The sequence below is a fragment of the Biomphalaria glabrata genome, chromosome 12 (assembly GCF_947242115.1).
Source record: "Biomphalaria glabrata chromosome 12, xgBioGlab47.1, whole genome shotgun sequence".
In the NCBI taxonomy this organism is placed as follows: Eukaryota; Metazoa; Mollusca; class Gastropoda; family Planorbidae; genus Biomphalaria; species Biomphalaria glabrata.
Window position 1 is genome coordinate 33,545,961 of NC_074722.1, and position 22,425 is coordinate 33,568,385.

The window sequence follows — 22,425 nt, forward strand, 5'->3', positions numbered from 1 at the left end:
GAATATAAGTAATTTTGAGAGTATACTGAATTATATATGATCCGTTAAAACTTGCGCAAGCGCAGTAAACACATACTGCTATATGGGCTGAAGTTCATTCAAACGAATGATTGCATTTGTTCTGTGGCAATTTCATAGTGCATATTCGTAAAACTTTTAACCCAAAAATATTGACCTAAAACAGGTTAAGTCAATTCAGAATATCTTGTTTTTAAGATATGGGAATGCGGAATAATTTTATTAAACAATTTCAAAGACACAATGTCTGGTCATTTAAAGGGACTATAATATTGCTCCTTACGTTATTTTTCAACATAATAACACTCTTTATTAAGCGATGATAATAATGAGGCTTGTCTTCGAGTCCGAAGATTAATGAGGAATGCGGTATTTTACGTGGCTATGCAGTCCTACCTTCGACCTACATATTTGTGAGTGTGTTTCTATGGTGACCGTGCGAAGAGGTTAAAGATTGGTTGTGGATGATGAAACATAGGCGGCATTGTCGTCACTTGGTCTTAGTTAGGAGAGACAACTCCAGAACGTGAGACTGAAACGTTGTGTTATTGTAATGAGCTACATTTTGTTCATGATATATTACTAAAGTCTACTACATTTATTCCATTGGATTTGATTTTGTCTATATTATAAATACATTTCTATTTAGTTTGTTGACAAAAGGAAGTTATTCAAGTTATTTGAAGTTTTATTAGTTAAGACACATTACGCCTACAACGGTTTAGTTGTCTACAAGCAGTTTGGTGGTACAAGTCAAAGACCGGTAACAACATGGGTGGTCAAAATCCCAGTTTTCACTGAGATTCGAACCCAGGACCCCAGATTCGGAAGCCAAGCGCTTAACTACTCAACCACAGCGACCTAAACTGATTGTAGTAGGCCTACGTGACGTGAAGTCAAAAAGGGATCACAAACATATATGGATGATATTATCTTCTTCTTATTCTTCGTTCTCATTTTTCTTTTCAGATGATAGACCAATATATGAAATAAACTGTGCAGTGGTTTCCAAATCAGGGAGCTCTCCATATAATTTTCTTTCTATTTGTTTTTTTTTTTTTTTTTTGGGGGGGGGGGGGGAGAGGCCAGTGTCTTGTACGGGCTTATTGGTAAAGATAACAGTATTGGAGGACATGGTCAGTATTCTCTGGTGACACTCCACACGGGCAGATTTCACTGGTTCCAATTTTGAGTTTCCTGTACATATGTTGTCTCATTCTGTTGTGTCCTGTCCTGAGTCGAAAGATTAGACGTTCATCTTGTCGGGATAACTTATTATAGGCAACTTCTTTCCTGTGATTTGGAAGAGAGCTTGTCCATTTCTCATTTAATTTACTATTAGTTTCTTTATTTCTTGTGGATAGTGTGCAAATGTTTAATTGTAATAATAATAATAATAATAATCTTTATTATCCGTAAGGAAATTTGTCTTACAATTTGTGCATTACACCAAACAAAAAACATTATAACTATAAGAAACCAAAGTGTACATTCACACCAGACTCACTCATAATTTACATGTGACAAAGTTTATACCAGATTGTTCTTATTTAATGATAGGTATATGTGATAGATGTAAGGCTAAAAAAAGATCAAGCTAATGAAGGTGAATATTTTTGTTGCCAAAAAAGATTTATTTGATTAGAATTCTTCAAAGATGTATAAATCTCAAAGGGATACTTTGTCTTCGGCTTAAGAATACCGGGTAAATGTCTCAGTGATGTATTCACGTCTGCTAGCTGCCACGCATTGCATGGAATGGATAATCTCCCCTAGAGACTTTTGTATCGTGTCTTATTGGAGATTGATGAACGCATTTCAATTTGTTTTGTCATTTTGAGTTGAACATTTATTTTAAATCTCGAATCTATATGAGTATCGGTGTGGGAGAAATAACATGTTCAATTATTTAAGGGGACAAAACCCTACATATTTAGGCGTATCTATGATTAAGTTCCTCCTTCAGACCTTAAGGTCTCTAGCGCAGATGATGTAAAGGTCATCTGTTTCTGTGGCCTACGGTTAACGAGGGTGACATGTGGCCAGCACAACGACCAACCGTCTTTACTTTCCCTAACTAATGTCAGGTACCCATTCGAGCTGGGTGGACTCAGAGACGCCCAAGGATCACGAAATGATTGATTACTGATGGATTAATATTTCCTTTGTTGGTATCAAATAAAATAATTAATTACCAATAATTAATTGACTAATTGTTTTTTAAAATTGATTCAGGTCTTGTCTAATGAATAATTGTGCAGAGTTTCAACTTGATTTCAGAACAGTTGTGGGAGAAATAACGCGAACAAGCATTTTACCAGAGTGGGTTGATATAACCTTTGTAAAAAAAGAAAAGAGGCTCCGTTATGAACTGTGAGCAGAAGTCAATGGTTTGATCATGCCCGCAAGGTCGTTGTTTGGACACCCACGCTGTTTTCTTGATTAGTATAAACTTACTGTGTTGATCAGTGGAATATCGCAATCACCAAGTTGGATTTAGCACCGTGTATTTTTATTCTTTAAGATGTCAGAATCGTCTATTCGGTACATTTAGAAAAAGGGGGGGGGGGGTAAGGTTGGGGTGGAAGTGGAGGGATTGGATTTTTAGCCTAAGCACATCAACTTTTTTTTTATTATTTAATTTTAGTTTACATCACTTCTTGTGAAATTTGTGGTGGAATATGACGAAAAATGTGTGTAACTAAAATGAAGGGGAGGGACTTTGAATCTCTGTAATAGACTAGAACATTTTTATCGAGCTGAACCCCTAAAGGGAACGCGGTAATATTCCCCCCCCCCCCTTTCCAATATGTTCACACACAAAAAAGATGAAAACAGAGCGTACTGTTGCATGATGGGAGCTATAATAATAATAGTAATAACATACCGTATAGGGGGATGACTAACACAGGACGGCGTAAAAGATGTTCCCCAGAGAAGCGCTATAAAGATCAAATCAGTCGCCATTTTGCCCTCACTGGCATATAGAAAAGCAGTTGGCTAAGAATGGCCTCTGAAAGTGACAGCTGGAGAGTCTCGCGGGGGTCGCTATTCACACGAGACCCAAAGATGACCACGTCGCCGAAGACTAGCACAGAAGACGAAAAGAAAACAACGGCTTTGTCTGCACGATTTATGGCAAATTATTCAGGCTGCAACTGGGTATGTGCGGTTTTGAGAAATACTCCAGTCATCCTCAGTCGTCAAAATCGAAGAAAGTCTTATTATCATTATTGAGCAATTAATTGCTTTTAAAATGGATACTTTTATTTTTCAAAGTTATCCATACACTTGAATGTTTTCATCGCGTCTGCTTAACTCTTTCTCTCCTAACTGACGATAACAGCGTTGATTCCACTAGAATGTGGTAAATAATTACGGAGAGAAAGAGTTAAGAAAAAGGGTCTTTAAGACTTCTTATGTCTGTATTAAAATATAATAAATGCCTTGAAAAGTGTACAGTTTTGACAGAAATTGGCTAATAAAACAAAAACAAAATATATCTGGAGATCAATAAATTATTAGTAGCAAGATTTCTCTATATTGAATATAAAAGATGAATTGTTCCACACTATATACTGGCTACTTATAATTCTTTTCAGGGCAATTTTATCCTTTTTTTTTGTTCAACTCCATGACATCCTGTTATGCCAGATGATATCCCACAGATCCATCACTTCCTGTTTTTTTATTGCAGTAGCAGATGATCAATTCTTTATATACACTAGATCTCATTTGCATGTCTGATATAAAAACTATTTTAAACATTATAAATGACTATTTAAATGGAATTATCTTGCGATACTATAATATTTGTGCATCAGTAGAGTTCTGCATTCACTGAGTTTGGGTGTAATATTATCATAATAATTCACCTAACTTTAAATGAGGGTATATTTAAAAAAAAAATATAATTTAAATAAAAGAAAAAAAAAAGCTTAAAATTAAGAGTATTCACATTTATAGTTTCATCAATTGAGTAGGTTAAAAAATAATAGTTATCTATTGCATCAAAATGTATGTATACTCAAAGTAAACAGGGGCCGTGATCACATAAAGTAATATGTTAATAGTTGCCTCCCTTTTTTTCCTAGCACTACAAGTGCTATCAGGTCTAAAGTAAGCAATCTTAATATGCCATTATGCCCCCACCTGACCTTTGGGTTATCGCACTTGAAAGGGAACTCTCGTGCTAGATATTAATAGTTAAAGATTGCTATCCAATCGTTTTTCAAGTAAAGAAAGAAAAGGCTGTATGTTTTAGGAATGTATTGAACAGTCTTGTTAAGTGGAATCTGGCTGTGTTGAGTAGTTAGATCCGATCATCATACAGATACAGTTAGATACAGTGATGAATGGTGAATCATCTAGGTATGGACTTATGGTGGTATGATTAAAATACAGTGATCAATGATAAATCATTAAGGTATAGACTTATGGTAGTATGATTAGATACAATGATGAATATTGAATCATCAAGGTTTGGACGTATTGTGATATGATTAGATACAATGATGAATATTGAATCATCATGGTATGAAGATAAGGTGGCAAGATAAGATACAGTGATGAATGATAAGTCATCAAGGTATGAAGGTATGGTGGCAAGATAAGATACAGTGATGAATGATAAATCATCATGGTATGGAAGTATGGTGGTATGATTACAGTGATGAATCATCAAGGTATGGACTTAGGGTGGTATGATTAGAGAGAGTGATCAATGATGAATCATCAAGGTATGAAGGCATAATGAAGGTATGGTGGCAAGATAAGATACAGTAATGAATGATAAATCATCAAGGTATGGAAGTATGGTGGTATGATTATAGTGATAAATCATCAAGGTATGAACGCATGACTGAATGATGATACAAGCCATGAGATACAGTTCGGGTGGACTGAAACAGACAATTTACTGCTTTTATTATCGAAATTTTAAGCAGTTCTCTATGTTCTTGCAGTGATCATTTCCGTTCCTTTATTGCCTGATATTTTTTCTTATATTAACAATGATACAAACAGAATTCTCTTGCCGGAGAGGAATATAAATAACTTGACAACACACTGAATGAACATCTGTGTCCTTTATTCTTTCCTTTATTAAACTTCTTCAATCTAAACATATAAGTAGACTTTCAATTCAGTACCAATCTATTGATAATATTAAACTTTTTACTAATACTTCAACTGCTATAATTTATTATTTAAACAACTTAACGATACAACTTCAACAAATGGACCTGCAGTCGCTTAATAACTTAATAACTCACAAGACATTTACTATGCAAGGCCCCGACTAACTAGCTTTCCCCTAATTTATACTTTTCTAAACCGTACTTTTTAGAATCAAAGAAACTGCTTTCCTAAATATTTTATTAACTATGTCCTTCTAGAAACTGACGTATGCTATTTTTTTCCATGACCTCTTTCCCTGATTTGATAATTATAATTAACGCGTGTTTGTTCTGCGTCTTCTATAACCTGACCCCGGCTTCTAGAAACTGGTCAAATTAGGTCACAGTATCGATTCGTGACACTTACCAATGTCAACAAAATTCAAACTTCCTGTCCATTTCCTCTATTTCCTAAGAGCTATTTCAAATTAATATGGGAGTTTTTCAAAATTGCTTATTGATATTAATCATAAACTACATATTATGGGACATGAATTGATTCAAGAAAGACAATATATTCCATAACATTGCACCCCATCCCACATAGTCTCCTAATTGCGTTCCAATCTTTTCCATAAAGTGTTTTATTGCCTAAAGTTTCCAAACTGAATGTTGAAAGTCAAAATATAAAGAAAGGCGGATCACCTACCTACTACATACTCTAGTACGTAAGGTCAAGACAAACTCTCAAACAGACATTAGGGCTGACATTCAGACAGACAGACAGACAGACAGCTAGAAATGAAAAATCCAAATTTAGGTTTGTAACTCCCTCTTTCCTTCTTTTTTATATGTTTCTGAAAAGAGTTATCTTCCCATCGATTCTTTACCAGAATAATTTTCTTGTCTCCCTTTGCGTCCTTGTTAGGGCCTATCAACGCCCCCTCCCCCCTTTTTTTTTTCCCCGACATTTCCGATTACACAAAAGGTTGATACTCGATGTCATTCCACTCTGACCCTGTGACAACTCAGCGTGACAGTCTTATGTCTCCCGCTGAAAACATTCTCCCAGGTCTCACCCCCCCCCCAAAAAAAAAATGTCATCTCGAGACTCTACGTCTGTTTCCACTCGTTCGTCCATCGGTTCTTCTGATCGAGGTCTCAGAAACTTATTATCATTTGTAACTACCTAACAGACCAGCAGAAAGTGTGTTAGCGGAGCTAGTGATTACAGACCAGCGTTATGTCCAGCAGAAAGTATATTAGCGGAGCTAGTGATTGCAGACCAGCCTTATGTCCAGCAGAAAGTGTATTAGCGGAGCTAGGGATTGCAGACCAGCGTTATGTCCAGCAGAAAGTGTGTTAGCGGAGCTAGGGATTGCAGACCAGCATTATGTCCAGCAGAAAGTATGTTAGCGGAGCTAGGGATTGAAGACCAGCCTTATGTCCAGCAGAAAGTGTGTTAGCAGAGCTAGTGATTGCAGACCAGCCTTATGTCCAACAGAAAGTGTGTTAGCGGAGCTAGTGATTGCAGACCAGCCTTATGTCCAGCAGAAAGTGTGTTAGCGGAGCTAGTGATTGCAGACCAGCCTTATGTCCAGCAGAAAGTGTGTTAGCGGAGCTAGGGATTGCAGACCAGCCTTATGTAGCAGAAAGTGTGTTAGCGGAGCTAGTGATTGCAGACCAGCCTTATGTCCAGCAGAAAGTGTGTTAGCGGAGCTAGGGATTGCAGACCAGCCTTATGTCCAGCAGAAAGTGTGTTAGCGAAGCTAGTGATTGCAAACCAGTAATGTCTATTGGAAAAAAAGTTTCTCAATGTTCTATTTACTTCTTCTACAAGTCAGATCTTTGATGCACAACAAATCTAACGTGATTTGGCTCTCACTGGCAAAGAGAGTGGCAGCTGGCAGTATGGGGGACTAGTTAGCCTCTGAACTAGACAGCTGGAGATTAAGTGTAAAAGTTTCATCTTCCTAGCATCAACTTAATGTATTTTCATTACAATTTTCAAGAGCCTCCCCAAAAATCCTACCCTGAGCCACCTCGTGCTTAAATCCGGCCCGGATTCTATCTATCCTATTGAAATCCAGTTATCCATTCATATTGCGCTATTCCCATTGCAGACGAAATACCGTTACAGCGAGACCAGCCGTCATAGAAGGCCTGAACACTGACCTGCGACGTCACAAACTATGGGCAATGGAGACCAATAGCTTGTTGCCACGTCAAAGTTCTGTACGACGTGGCAACGAGCTTTAGGTCTTCCCTGCACAAAAGTTGCGACGTCGGAAGTCAGTGTCTCAGGGTCGTCTTATGTAAACATCAAACATAAAATACTGACATCAAATTTTACACGAAAAGAATAAATAATGAAAAAAAGTATAACTGTTAACTTACTGTGGAAAAAAAAAGTTTGAAAATTCATAACTGTAACACAATGGTTTGGTTGAGAATCACGAGATGCATCCAATAAACAGATATAACGTTATTCAAGCAACTAAAGTAAATATTAAAAGCACTCAATTTCCCCACAGTTGGCTGTAGGCCTTTTAGAGTATAATAGTTAATCGAGTTTATGTTTCCTTTCTGTTTTCTGGTTCCCATGTTGTAGACATTATACATGTATTTGTCAAAAGCTAGATCTATAACCGCCAACTGGTGATGATCAACAGCTCTCTGGAGAATGTTTTAAGATGTTGACTTATCCCAAGAGCATGTCAATTCTATCACAGTGTTCCTTAGAGTCCTGTGTTTACAAGATCATTATTCAACAATGATTACTCCCTTTTCTTTAACCAAATAACATTTGTAAAAATAAATAAATGTCTTTGCGATGTGTCCTCCCTCTGTCTTGGATAGATCATTCTTTTTAAAGTGTGGGCGCATCCATTTATGGCGTCCAATGTGTGTTTACATGTATAACTTGTTTAGCCTTCGACCTAAATGATTGTGTTCTTACAATAAAATAAAAAAAAATGCGATTGATATTGAAAACTTGTTATAGCGACATGTCAATTTAATCATTCAAGTAAATTTAATTGTTAGTGTCAAAACTAAACTATTGCTGTAAATAGTATGGGCATGGTAAGTGATTATAAAACTCACGGTCTGAAAGATATTTGACAGACCACTCAGATGCCTCCGCGTTTGTATAATTTCTCCTACTGGATTGCAAAACTCTTGATAGGAATTTCGAAAACGAATTTAACGATTTGGCTATATATGTAAAAGTAGGCGCGGTGGCTGAGTGGTAAAGCACTTGGCTTCCGAAACGGGTTCAAATCCTGGTGAGGACTGTGATTTTTACTTTCGGGATCTTTAGCTCTAATGGGTACCTGACATTATTTGGGAAATAGTAAAGGCTGTTGGTCGTTGTGCTGGCCACATAACACCCTCGGTGAAAATAGTGTTTTTGTTTTGGCATTTTTATGGCACTCCTGGCGCCAAACCTAACTCTAAATGGGTACTGGCCACATGACACCCTCTTTTATTGTCGGCCAAAAGAAACAGATGACCTTTACATCATTTTCCCTATAGATAACAAAGTCTAAAAGGGTACTTTACTTTCCTTAATGATAATGTATAATTAGATGCGCATTTTCAGCTAATCATTTTATTTTTATTTTTTTTCAGGTTATGGTCACATCGCACCAAAAACAAACAATGGGCGCCTTGTCACTATGTTCTACGCCTTGATAGGAATCCCTCTGACCCTGCTGTGTATATCAAATATAGGAAGCTTCTTCGCCAACTGCTTCCGTCTTCTGTACAAATATATATGCTCCTGTCTGGACTGTTTGTTCTGCCCAAAGCGACAGAAAGTGACCAAGAAAAGCGGCTCCACCAGCACGATGACCACGACGTCCAGCCTCAAGTCTGTGGCCTCGAAGAAGTCCAAGTCTGTAAAAGAGCTCAATCTCGAGCACGACGAGTCGAGGCAGGCTTTGAGGCGAGACATCAGCGTCGTGGAGGGAGGTCTTCGAGACACACCTCAGTCCAGCAAAGACTCTTTAAGACCGCACGGCCACGAGGAAGCGGTGACAATCACGAAACCAGCAGACGATCAAAGTTCCCGGAAGTTGTCGTTGACCGAGGAAGTCCGGGTACCCATGTGCGTGAGCCTCATCATCGTGGGACTTTACATCTTCGGAGGCGCCGTTTTATTCTCGTTGTGGGAGAAAGATTGGAGCTACCTGATTGGCTCTTACTTCTGTTTCATAACCCTCAGCACCATCGGGTTTGGAGATTACGTGTTTGGCGTGGGCAGCGACCTGGATAACAGCGAAAAGATGATCACCTGCGCCATTTACCTTGTCCTGGGCTTGTCGATCATCGCCATGTGCTTCGACCTCATGCAGGAAGAAGTCCGTGCCAAATGCCGATGGCTAGGGGTCAAACTGGGCATAGTGGACCCCTCCAAAAAACGTAGAAGAAGATAAGTACACCTCTGCCTAGTCCTACTCTCTATACCATCCAACGTACTGTAATGTAACACTCCTCATGGTGTCCATTGGATACAGAGGCGGAGAATGGGTAAAAATTACTTCACCAAGTGAATCAAATAGAGACTAAGTAAAAGACTTAAGTTAAATACTTCAAAGATCTCTGACATTTTTCAAATGCTGAAAAACTGTACCAATGGCTCGGGTATAAGACAATGATTACAAAAAAAAAACTACAAGATAAAAAAACTTGTGGTAAAGTACAAATGATTCTCTGTGATGGCCCTCCTGAAGAATACACCTTGTGGTACTGTACTAGTGGTTCTCTGAGATGGCCCTCCTGAAGGATACACCTTGTGGTACTGTACTAGTGATTCTCTGTGATGGCCCTCCTGAAGGATACACCTTGTGGTACTGTGCTAGTGATTCTCTGTGATAATCCCTCCCGAAGGATACACCTTGTAGTACTGTACTAGTGATTCTCTGTGATGGCCCTCCTGAAGGATACACTATGTGGTACAGTGCTAGTGATTCTCTGTGATGGCCCTCCTGAAGGATACACCTTGTAATACTGTACTAGTGATTCTCTGTGATGGCCCTCCTGAAGGATACACTATGTGGTACAGTGCTAGTGATTCTCTGTGATGGCCCTCCTGAAGGATACACTATGTAGTACAGTGCAAGTGATTCTCTGTGATGGCCCTCCTGAAGGATACACCTTTGTTGAAAAACGATATTCAATGTGTTCAATGTTGTTGTTGTAGAAATAGAACTGTTAGGCTCTGATATATTTTCAGGCATGTGATATCTGGGTTTAACTACACCATTCTAGATTTTTTTTTCTTTTCGCATATTTTTAAAACGAATGCATTTTCAGTTATGCGATATATTGATTTAGCGAAAACATTTTTAAAGACCATTTTAGATTTTGTAAATTTTAAATGAATACATTTTTTAGGCAAGTGAAATCTGTTTAAAAAAGAAAATTGTAAAGCCATATCTAGATCTTTATATTTGATTGTAAATCGTAATGAGTCCGTGCTATTAGTTGCATTATAGAACTATTAAATCCAGCGAATAACGTCAGAAATCAAGTGTCTCGCTCACTGTATTAACTCTTTCTCTCGTAATTATTGACCACATTCTGGTGGAATCAACGCTGGTATCGTCAGCTAGGAGAGAAAGAGTTAAAATGCTTTACATGGTAGGGAGAAATAACAAAAATGGTATTGTTTTAGTTGACATTGTTTAGAAGAGATTTTATGAGAATTTTAAATGGCGAACCAAAGTGTAGAATGCGAATAGATAATTACACTTTAGGACCACGCTACAATATTTGCTTTGATTCTATATAGGCTAGCTCTCTGTCACTACGCGTGAATGAAATAAGTTTGATCAAAGTCCACTGTCTGTTGTTTTTTTTAATAATGACCTAATGGGTAACAAGCGGTCGTCCGTTTCAAAGCGTTCCGTTGTTAATCAATACGGGGTAATTTTAAAACTTGTTGATCCATTCTGTCAATAGTGCTGGCGAATCGATAGGGACAACTTATATGACAATGCAATGATGAAATTCTAATGTGTCACATCTGTTGTTATGAAGTGATGAAGTGCACTCGTCACGTGATGTTTATATTTAGCGTCACGTGACAATCGTACATTAAAAAATCGAATACGTGTTGAAACGTAACGGCAACATGATTAAAAAAAAAGAAAATATATTACTATAATATAAAGCTAGTACCGGTATTGTAAACATTATTAATTATTTAAACTGAGCCATATACTTGCAGTGGCGTAGCAAGGATGGGGGAGGGGAGTTAAAATTCGAAAGTACACCCTGGCCACCACTTGAGGGGGATTCCTAAACAAGTGTCCAATGTTTTTATTTTTTAGATTAAAGATTAAATATTAAGCCCCTGCCATGCAATCTTGCTATTTATGTTGTATAAGTTGGTGACACTCTTGCATGAATTCCATACAGATTATTAATTCTTTCCGTGCGGGGTTACTCTCAGGGAGTAACCTGAGTTATATATTATTAAGCTATATATTTATTAAGTACATTATCTCGTGTCATGATGTCGAATGTCAAAATGCAGGGGCCCTAAAGAAATCAAGCCCACCGGGCCCCCAAATCCCTAACTACGCCACTGTGTACTCGGTTAGTGATTCTGTGTCATACAGTGCAGTTGCCATGGCTACTTGATTGTATATGGAAAAAAAATAATAGGCCTAACTGTATGGAGAAATCCTACTAAATATCTAGGCTGAATTCGTTTATTATTTATAGAAAAAAAATTACACAAGGAAATCTTTATAGATACAATTCAGCGGCGTCGCTAATGAGTGCGAGAAGTGCGGACCTCACCGGGTATTATCATTCAGGGGTGTCTTTTTAATCCTGAATAAAACAAAAATATACACGGGTTCGAACTTGTGCCTCTCAGTTTGTCAATGAGAGTTTTCATATTTCCATAAGTAACATCTGCAATTTTAAGTCTGTATTATTAGACCTACAATACCCATGTGAACTATTCACTACAGCACCATGGTAAACCTTCCACTACAGAATCGAATTCAATCCACTTGGTAAGGGTTATGGAGTATCAGCATATTTGGTTGAGGAAGAGGGTTGCGAAAGACAGTAACTAGTTTAAATGTAGATCTAGATATGTTTGTGAATCTGCTTCTGTGCGATAACTGTATAATTCTAAAACAAATTGTTGATAATTGGTAAATCCTCAAAGAAGTTCTTGCACTCTGGTCACCTGTACGTGGCCCGTGACTCAGATTTCAATCCCCAAAATGAGTTTAACTCTATTGTTAATGTGAAGTCTCTAAAGTCTGGTAGAGGTTTAGCTCTGCATGCTTTGTTCTCCACTTGCTTCAGTTTTATTTATGTAAAAAAAAAACATGGGTATTTTATGTTTCATTTATCTAAGCCCAAGGTTTGCGCCCCTAAGAATCTGAGGCTGTTGTATAGCTTCTCTAGTAATTATGAATGTTGAAATCACGGGTTTTAAGTCCAACTTTATGACATCAAGTACGTACACTGCGTGTGGCCGCTTTCAGTGATGGTAACTTTTACGCCTCATTGTATCACTGACCTGCGACCTGTTAACATTTGGTTCCAGCCCTGATCTCAGACTGCTTAGCACTTACCTGAGGCATGCTGACATTTGGTCGCAGCACTGACATGCAATCTGTTAGCATTTGGTTCCAGCCCTGATCTCAGACTGCTTAGCACTTACCTGAGACATACTGTCATTTGGTTGCAGCACTGACATGCGACCTGTTAGCATTTGGTTCCAGCACTGATCTCAGACTACTTAGCACTTACCTGAGACATACTGTCATTTGGTTGCAGCACTGACATGCAACCTGTTAGCATTTGGTTCCAGCCCTGATCTCAGACTACTAAGACTTGGTCTTAGCACTTACCTGAGACATACTGTCATTTGGTCGCAGCACTGACCTGATGACCCGAGACCGAAGTGGAGCGTAGATTGTCTGTGCAAACCAAAGAAACCATATATTTATAGTTTGTTTTCAATGTTTGTGCTTCTTCCCTTTATAATATGCTTGAATAGGTTCCCGTTTTAATACTTGTATTTTTATATTTCATTTTTTTAAAACGTTTATCTTTAGTTTATGTTTTTTTTTACTTTTGTAATTCATTAATTTATTAATTCTATAAAGTTCCATTTTGTTGTATTTTTCATTGGTGCCCATGTTTATATAAACGTCATTTATTGTGATCTAAATATTTGACTGACTCGAAAACGTCCCCAATAAATGATAAATAGAGACCTTTGTTGTTTTATTTTGTCAGTTGGTCAGTAGGTCTATTCTGTTTCCAGACGTTATCTTAGACCTGCGTAGCGCTTGCCTGAGACACGCTGACATTTGGTCGCAGCTAGCTAGCATCGAAAGCATGACATTAGGTTATTGAAGTCAAATTTGAAAAGTGAATCTAAAGAGGTTTTTTTTTTTTCTAATAATGCGTTTCTTTATCTCATTAACATCAACATTAAGAAGACAACATCAATGAAAAGGTGGAGCATACAAACCATTTATTCTGTAAAATTATTTTTACATAGAAGGGTATCATTAAACGAGACGAATGTCTAAGTTTAAACCCAGATCTCAAAACTAACTTCTTGGTTGTTTTAACTTTTGAAATTAAATCGTTTTCTTTTGATCTTTTTTTTTTTTTTTTTTGCTTCAATAATTTTTTCCGAAACAAACATACTCTTAAATATTGTAATATTCAAGAGAGATAATGACATTGTAAGGCAAGGAGAATACTTATTTGTGTTTGCGTTATTGAAATACTTGTAGTGATTTACCTACATGAGAGTAGTAGCGCTAGCATGGCGGCTGAAGAAGAGGTTCCATTGGTGAATGGATCGTCGGCAATATGTCCTAGTGGGTTTGAAATGTACCACTGCTGCCTTCTGCTAAAAAACAATATCCTTAAGAAGCAAATTAGGTCGCACATTGAAACAAGCAGGTCGACCTTCCCTTGTTTAGCAATGGTCATCACAAGTAGGTCGGTCTACCTTTGTTTAGCATTGTCTGTTGATTACGGTTTAATTTTTGTAATAGATAATACCCCTTTCAGACTTTGCGATCTATAGGGCAGATGATGTAAAGGTCATCTGTTTTCATGGCCGACGTTTAATGGGGCTGTCATGTGGCATGCACAACGACCAATCGCCTTCACTTTCTCCAACTAATTTGTTATGTACCCATTAGACGTTGGTAGATTCAGGGGCGTCCTAAAAATTCCAAATAATAAAAAAAAAAAAATCACTAAGATTCGAACCCAAAACCCCTCGGTTTGGAAGCAAAGCTCTTTACAACTCAGCCACCACACCGTTTTTGTAACGGATAACACTACAATTACATGTAATAGACGTAGGACTACTTGTGACTGTTTTCAACTTGAATATTTGTTTCCTGTAAGGTAGACAGTGCGTTTGTTGATCCATTGTACGCAAAGTTATTTATTGTAAGTAGCATTGCATCTAGTAAGGATGAAAACAAATTACAAAGAATGGGGAATGTTGCAGACTTTTGTATTAGGTAAAGGTATTAGGTAAAGGTATTAGGTAAAGGGCTTTCTATTATGTCGCCCCTTAATGAAACATTAGATTATAATCGCAGACTTTTTTTTTTCGTAGCGTAGGCTAAAATGTTTTTAAGAGGAATTGTATTTAAATGAATAAACACATTTTTGTAAAACTCTTGTGTTAGTTGTGAGTTAGTTGTTGTTTTTTTTTTTGTAATGGATAGATGTTGTTGTTGTTTTTTTGTCACATGGAAAATGGCCAGCTCCTCTACCACCAAAGCTAAAGCCACCTTGACATGCAATATATATGTGGAGGGAGCGTCTCTCCAAAATAGGGCTCCACAGCCACATGGAAAAGTGTTCGAGATGTACCATAGTCATTTCACGACTGATGGAGGCCAATAAATGATGAATTAGTTTTTGTTTAGTCTGTGTTTCTTCCTGTTACCTGTACAAATACAAATGTGTGTAGAGAGTATTTTGTCAAGTTGGCAATGCGTCTAATTATGCCCCCTGGAGATACACTGAAACATTGAAATAAAACCAAAACAAAGAAAGTCAAATAAAACTAACTATTGGAGAGTTACACATTGGAATTTAATCGCAGTAATCTATGAAATCCCCTTTATGTTCTTAAGCAATACAATTTAGTAATAGATAAGGTGACCAGTCGTCCCGACATGGGCGGGACAGTCCCGCTTTGAACTGTGTGCCTCACGCCTTTCATAAAAGGTTCTGGCGGGACGGCCCTGTGTCCCGATTTCATCAAAAAGTTGATCAATGCCAAGATTTTTATTTTAAGCTTTGCGGCGCTTACTTCTTGATCAGCATTTCGTGTTCTTTACTTCGCAGGCTCCTGTGTTAGAGGTGCATGAGTAGTGAGTAGTGAATAGTGAGTAGTGAGTAGTGCTTTCACTTTGCAGCATCGTGACTTCTCAGAAACTGGAGCCAGCATGTTTCCTGTCGTCTCCTGGAGTGCTGTCGTTCCGCATGTTTCTCGCTGATTCTGCATACAGTATTCCTTGGCTTGGCTTTCCCTTTTGTTCTAGTCATGCATGTTACCAATGACTTAAATTCTGCCAAGTCATTGGTTTTCCTGGCAGCCTCGGGCAGCCCGTTTCCATGCTCTAATAGCACTAGGGAAGAAAGAGCATTTGTACAAATGTGCCCTAGTATATAGAATGAGAAGTGTACCGTTATCTTTGTGTCTTTCTGAGTATTTTATTAAATTTTGTTTTTGTATTTGAAGATTATGGTTCACTGTTCTATGCATAAATACTACTTTACTTTTGTCTTCTATCCTGAAGGCTTTCTCGGACATAGGACTTCTCGTCTGAACCCTCTACTAAAAGATTGCTTAAAAGACGATGACTGTAACTCTGAGTCAAACTTTAGTATTACAGTCTCGACAGTTTAAAATTTCCAGAGGCAGCTTACACTGGGAAACAGAGGAAAGAAACAGAAGCTTCATTTCCATTCTAAGAATATATATATTATTTATGGGAAGAAACATCAAATTCAAGGCATAATTCTTTACACATGGGCTTACAGTTTGAAATAAGCAAAATATAAAATTCCTTTTAAAAAAAACAAAGCTTATGTAAAGAGAACTCCTCAGTTACAACTCAATATCTCTCAATAATGTAGATGTTATTTTCCTTCTTCGATATCATACAAAATAACTAATTACCAATAAGTAATAATTGACTAATTGTTTTCTTTGTATTAATTCATGTTTTGTTATGTATAATAGATAATTATTCAAAGTTTTAAATTAATCCGAGAACGGATGTGGCAGAAATAACGTGTACAATTATCTAAGGGGGGAAAAAACTACATATTTAGCCATATCTGTGAATACTGAAGGATAAATTTCCCTTATCTGTATAAAACATAATATTGATTGGTAACGAGTGATTAATTGACTAATTGTGGGTATTATTGATTGATTCACGTATTGTATACAAAGTCTACGCCAATGAATCATTGTGCAAAGTTTCAACTTGATCCGAGAATGGGTGTGGGAGAAATAACGTGTACAATATTTTTTTTTACCAGACATAAAGATAGAGTGAGTCTATATAAGATTTGTAATAATAACTAGGTTTGGGTTTGCCGTTAAAAATGTCTTTTTTTTCCCCCTTCTCTCTCTCTTTCTTTCTTCTCTTGGGAAGCGTGGTCGAGAGGCTAAGTGCGCTTCAACTTGGCTTGTCTTGGCTACCTATGAAGGGGGCTCGAGGTTCGACACCCGACTCGAGCAGAGTTGTATTTACTGAGCGCCTAAAGGCAGCACGGAAAAACCTTCTCCCAGATACCCCCCCCCCCCCCACTGGTCCACAAATGAGATTGGACATTAGCGCTCTGAGCATGCTATAAGCGTGAAAGTAGCGCTATATAAAAAGCTATGATTCATTTAATTTTTATATTTTTCCTTTACCGACTTTTGTTTTGATGAAAGCCATAGGAAGGCCTTACATGTCCAGATGTTGAGAGTGTTCATGGATGACTGAATGCTGTTCGTTGAGTTCTAAAACATGGAAGCTTTAAAAACAGGTGCCTTTCAATTGAGAGTGAATTCTGCATTTTGTAAAGATTTAATATTAAGTATATAGTCTTAGGCTAGGTGGCTGAGTGGTACAGCTCTAATGGGTACCTGACATTAGTTGGGGAAAAGTAAAGGCGGTTGGTCGTTGTGCTGGCTACATGACACCCTTGTTAACCATGGGCCACAGAAACAGGTGACCTTTACATCATCTGCCCTAAAGATCGCATGGTCTGAAAGTGGAGCTTTACTTTACTTATACAGCCTTAAGTGTAGCCAGTAATGTATTTAGACTTCAAAAGGACCTATAATATGGAACTTTTTGAGGCTCGTTATAAGTCCACATATTATGTTATGTATGCTAAATATTTATTGAGGGCCCCTAAGCTAAATCATGTGTTGCCTATAGGTAAATCTGGCCCTGGGTGTAGTCTTAGTTGGGCGTAGCCAGGATTTTTTTTCGGGGGGGGGTTTTGGGGGAAGGGATTTTTTTTCTTCCCCCCCCCCCGAACCCCCCCCCCCCCCCGGCGAAAAAAAAATTATATGTACTTATGTGTGTGTGTGTGTGTACATAATCTTTATAACATTCTGATCCTTCTTTCTTTCGGAAGACGTTTATTGTGCCCTAGAATAGGTTCTTCCATGAGTTAGTGAAAAAATTGTAGATTCCCCGACATTATTAGCAAAGGGGTCTGGGGGAACGCTAGGAGCTCCCCAAGCGCGGGGCGAAGCCCCCCCGCCAAGCACTATTTCTGATATTGAAAACCAACAAAATGCATATTCTGAGGTATCTACAGTGCATTTTCCTGCTATTAAAAAGTTTTATTTCAAAAACCTAATGTGCTATTCTTACTGACTTAGACCCTCCCTCGTCGTTCGGCGCATTTGCCATCAAGCTGTTTGCATAAAATTGTGGACTACTCGCCATTACTAGCAAGAGGGTCTGGGGGAGCGCCAGGAGCTCCCCAGCGCGGGGCGAAACCCCGCCGACAAGCACTATTTCTGGTATTGAAAGCCAACAAAATGCATATTCTGAGGTATCTACAGTCCATTTTAATGCTATTAAAAAGTTTTATTTTAAAAACCTAATGTGCTATTCTTACTGACTTAGACCCTCCCACGCCGTTCGGAGCATTTGACGTCAAGCAGTTTTCATAAAAATCTTTCACTGGTAATGTCTGAAGCCTCTTCCCATCTACCATGAGGACCCCCATGAATGAGTGGCGACAAGTTGTACTAGGATATCATTGCAACTCTTCTTATGCGTAATTCATTTTGTCGGAGAACATGTCCCGCAAACTTCATGCGTCGTTCTCTCACAATCTTACTAAGGGGTCGACTCCCAGTTCGGCATAGGATTTCCTTGATTTAGATCCGATCTCTATAACTGACTCCTGAAATCTGTCTTAGCCATCTTTGTTGAGCTATATTTAGTGTTTTTCGATTTTGGTAGATGACTATTCACTGCAGTTTATTAATGGAGCCCTGCCACTGGTAAAAATGTGTAACCTCTCTTGAATACGCTCTTGGAATTAAGTGACTGTAGTTTGCATTTAGATTTTATATCGAAAAGAGAAGTTTTATCGTCAAAATCTTCTGTTGGGGGTTTTCCACCTCAAAATGCTCTGTAGGGGGTTTTAGACTCAAAGCCATCTGGAGGGGTTTTAAACTTTAAAAAAAAAGCCATCTGTAGAAAAAACTCAAAACACTCGATTGGCTTGGCTACGCTCAAATAATTTTAGTGTGTAATTTGCTTTTTTTTTTATATTGAAGATGTATTTTTAGCACCAAACCCCTCTGAATAGGGGTTTAAACTCAAAACCCCTTTCGGCAACGCTCATAGCATTTTGAGTGCGTAATTTGCTTTTTTTCTTACACTGAAGATGACGGGGCGGGGGGGGGGGGGGGTTAAACTCTAAACCCCTTTAACTACGCTCATAGATTTTAGACTGAGTAATTTTCTTTTATTTATATTGAAGAGGTACTTTTTAGCTTCAAACTCCACTGGAGGGGAGTTTAAACTCAAAACCCCATAGACTACACTCTTCACATTTTTAGTGTATAATTTGCTTTTTTTTTATTATTAAAAAGAGGTATTTTTTACCTTCAAACCCCACTGAAGTGGGGTTTAAACTCAAAACTGAGTCAAAACCCATTTAGCTAAGCTCATAACATTTTGAGTGCGTAATTAGCTTTTTTTTATATTAAAGAGGGGGTTTATCGTAAATTTTAGACGGGGTTTTAAAATCAAAATCTTCCTTAACTGTGCTCTTGGAATTAGGGGATTTTCGTTTGCATTTTTTTTGTTTTGTTTTATAGAAGAGGGGGAGTTAACTGCAAAAACCCCAGGTAGGGGGTTTGAAACTCAAAACCCCAGGTAGGGGGTTTTAAACTCAAAACCCCTAGTAGGGGTTTTAACTCGAACCGCTCTGGTAGGGGTTTTAAACTCGAACCCCCCTGGTAGGGATTTTTAAACTCGAACCCCCCTGATAGGGGTTTTTTAACTTGAACCCCCCTGGTAGGGGGTTTTAAACTCAAAACCCTTTTGGTTGTGCTAGGGCAAGTGATGGTTTAGTATTAAAATCTCACCTAAAATAAACAAAATCAAAGCAAAAAATAGTCACTAAATTCCGACTCCCCCCCCCCAAGGGGGGGATTTCATTTCGGGGGGGGGGGGGGTTGAACCCCAAGAACCCCCCCCCCCCTGGCTACGCCCATGCTTAGTTATTAGTATTAGTAATCTTGTAATCGCACTAGCGGAGTGGCGTGCAGCAGATCCTGTTGACATTCTGGGAGATAACTCATCAAAATGCTAGCGTTTGATTAAATAAAACGTGTTACATCCCTTACAATCTTTGTGACGAATTGAGATTGTTGTTTCTTCTGCAGGGCATCACCTGAGGGAGGGGAGTAGCAATCTGAAATATTCTGAAATGTTTAAAAAAGGGGACTTAAGTCTGACTACTTATCGAAGGACTTGTTTTGTTGAAATTAAAAGAGAAGACAGAGACACCGTACTATACAGCTGTCTAGTTTATAACAGTGCGGGAAGACTTCACGTGAGGAACTGGAAACGTCAACATTGAAGAGACTCCCACAACATCCAGGCAAAGAGATTTGATCTTAATGTTCTTTACCTCTACCTCGTGGTCTAAATTTGATTGAATAATAGGCCAACGTAACCCGGTTGTAAGTCATCTAGAGAACATATCTCTCTCTGTCTCTCTCTCTTTCTCTCTCCCTCTTGTAACTTTCTCTTTCGCCTCTCATGTGTTTTTCTTGTGTATCTTTCAATTTGTTCTCTCTATCTTTCTCTCTCTGTCTCTCTCTTTCTCTCTCTCTCTCTATATATGTATCTCACTATCTCTCTCTGTATTTCTATCTATCTATCTATCTATCTATCTATCTATCTATCTATCTATCTATCTATCTATCTATCTATGTATCTATGTATCTATCCATCTCTCTCTCTATATATATATATATATATCCATCTATCTATCTATCTATCTATATATATATCTATATATCTATCTATATATATATATATATATATATATATATATATATATATATATATATATCATGGGCGTAGCCAGAATTTTTTTTCGGGGGGGGGATTTTTTTCTCTCCCCCCCCCCCGGCGGAAAAAAAAATATGTGTGTGTGTGTACTGTGTACATAATTAATCTTTATTACATTCTGACCCTTTCGGAAGACGTTTATTGTTTATTGTAGACTTCCCGCCCTTGCTAGCAAGGGGGTCTGGGGGAGCTCGCAGCGCTCCCCCAGCGCGGGGCGAAGCCTCGCCGCCGAGCACTATTTCTGGCATTGAAAGCCAACAAAATGCATATTCTGAGGTATCTACAGTGCATTATCTTGCTATTAAAAAGTTTTATTTCAAAAAGCTAATGTGCTATTCTTACTGACTTAGACCCTCTCGCGCCGTTCGGCGCATTTTCCGGAAAGCTGTTTCCGCAACTCTTATTTTGCGTAATTCATTTTGTCGGAGAACATGTCCCGCAAAACCTCATGCGACGCTCTGTCACAACCTTACTAAGGATTCGACTCCCAGTTCGGCATATGATTTCTTTGATTTAGACCCGATCTCTATGACTGACTCCTAAAATCTGTCTTAGCCATCTTTGTTGAGCCACATTTAATGTTTTTCAATTTCGGCAGAAGACTATTCACACTTTATTAATGGAGCCCAAGTCACTGGTAGAAATTTGTAACCTTTCTTGACTACGCTTTTGGAATTACATGCCTGTATTTCGCTTTAGATTTTATATCGAAAAGGAAAGTTTTTTCGTCAAATCATCTGTTGAGGGGTTTTAAACTAAAAAATCTCAAAACCCCATTTAGCTACGATCATAAAATTTGGTGACTGTAGTTTGCTTTAAAATAATATTGAAGAGAGAGGTTTTCAACTCTAAACGCTCTGTAGGGGAATTTTAAACTCAAAACCGTCCGGAGGGGTTTTTAACTTTAAAGAAAAAGCCATCTGGAGGAGGGGATTTAAACTCAAAACCCCTTTGACTACGCTCATAGATTTTATAGTGTGTAATTTGCTTTTTTTTTTTTTTATATTGAAGAGGTACTTTTTAGCTTCCAACCCCAACTGGAGGTAGGGGGGGGGGTTAAACTCAAAACCCTTTGGCTACGCTCATAAAATTTTGAATGTGTAATTTGCTTTTTTATATTGAAGAGGGGTTTATCGTAAATTTTGGAAGGGGTTTTAAAATCAAAATCTTCCTTAACTGTGCTGTTGGAATTTTGGGATTGCTGTTTGCATTTTTTTTTGTTTTGTTTTATAGAAGAGGGGGATTTAACTGCAAAAACCTCTGGTAGGGGGTTTAAAACTCAAAACCCCCTGGTAGAGGAATTTGTATCTCAAAATCCCCTGATAGGGTTTTTTAAAATCTCAAAACCCCCTGGTAGGGGGGTTTAAACTCAAAACCCCCTGGTACAGGGTTTTTAAATCAAAACTGCCTCGGCTGCGCTGTGGTAATTGATGATTTAGTATTAAAATCTCACCTAAAGTAAACAAAATGAAAGCAAAAATCAGTCACTTAATTCCGCCCCCCCCCCCGCAGGGGGGGGGGATTTCATTTCGGGGGGGGGGGGGTTGAACCCTAAGAACCCCCCCCTGGCTACGCCCATGATATATATATATATATATATATATATATATATATATATATATATATATATCCATCTATCTATCTAT

General features: G+C 38.1%; 1 protein-coding gene across 2 annotated transcripts in view; it reads left to right on the forward strand.

Annotated features, from left to right (window-relative positions):
* Positions 1 to 12,818, forward strand: part of LOC106068474 (TWiK family of potassium channels protein 18-like) — a 114,371-nt gene extending 101,553 nt beyond the window's left edge. For both annotated transcript variants that reach the window (XM_013227852.2, XM_013227845.2), the window contains exon 4: positions 8,769 to 12,818. In XM_013227852.2, coding sequence (XP_013083306.2) covers positions 8,769 to 9,574 — 806 coding nt within the window. In that variant the 3' untranslated portion in view covers positions 9,575 to 12,818. The remainder of the gene's footprint in view (positions 1 to 8,768) is intronic.
* The last annotated feature ends 9,607 nt before the right edge of the window (positions 12,819 to 22,425 follow it).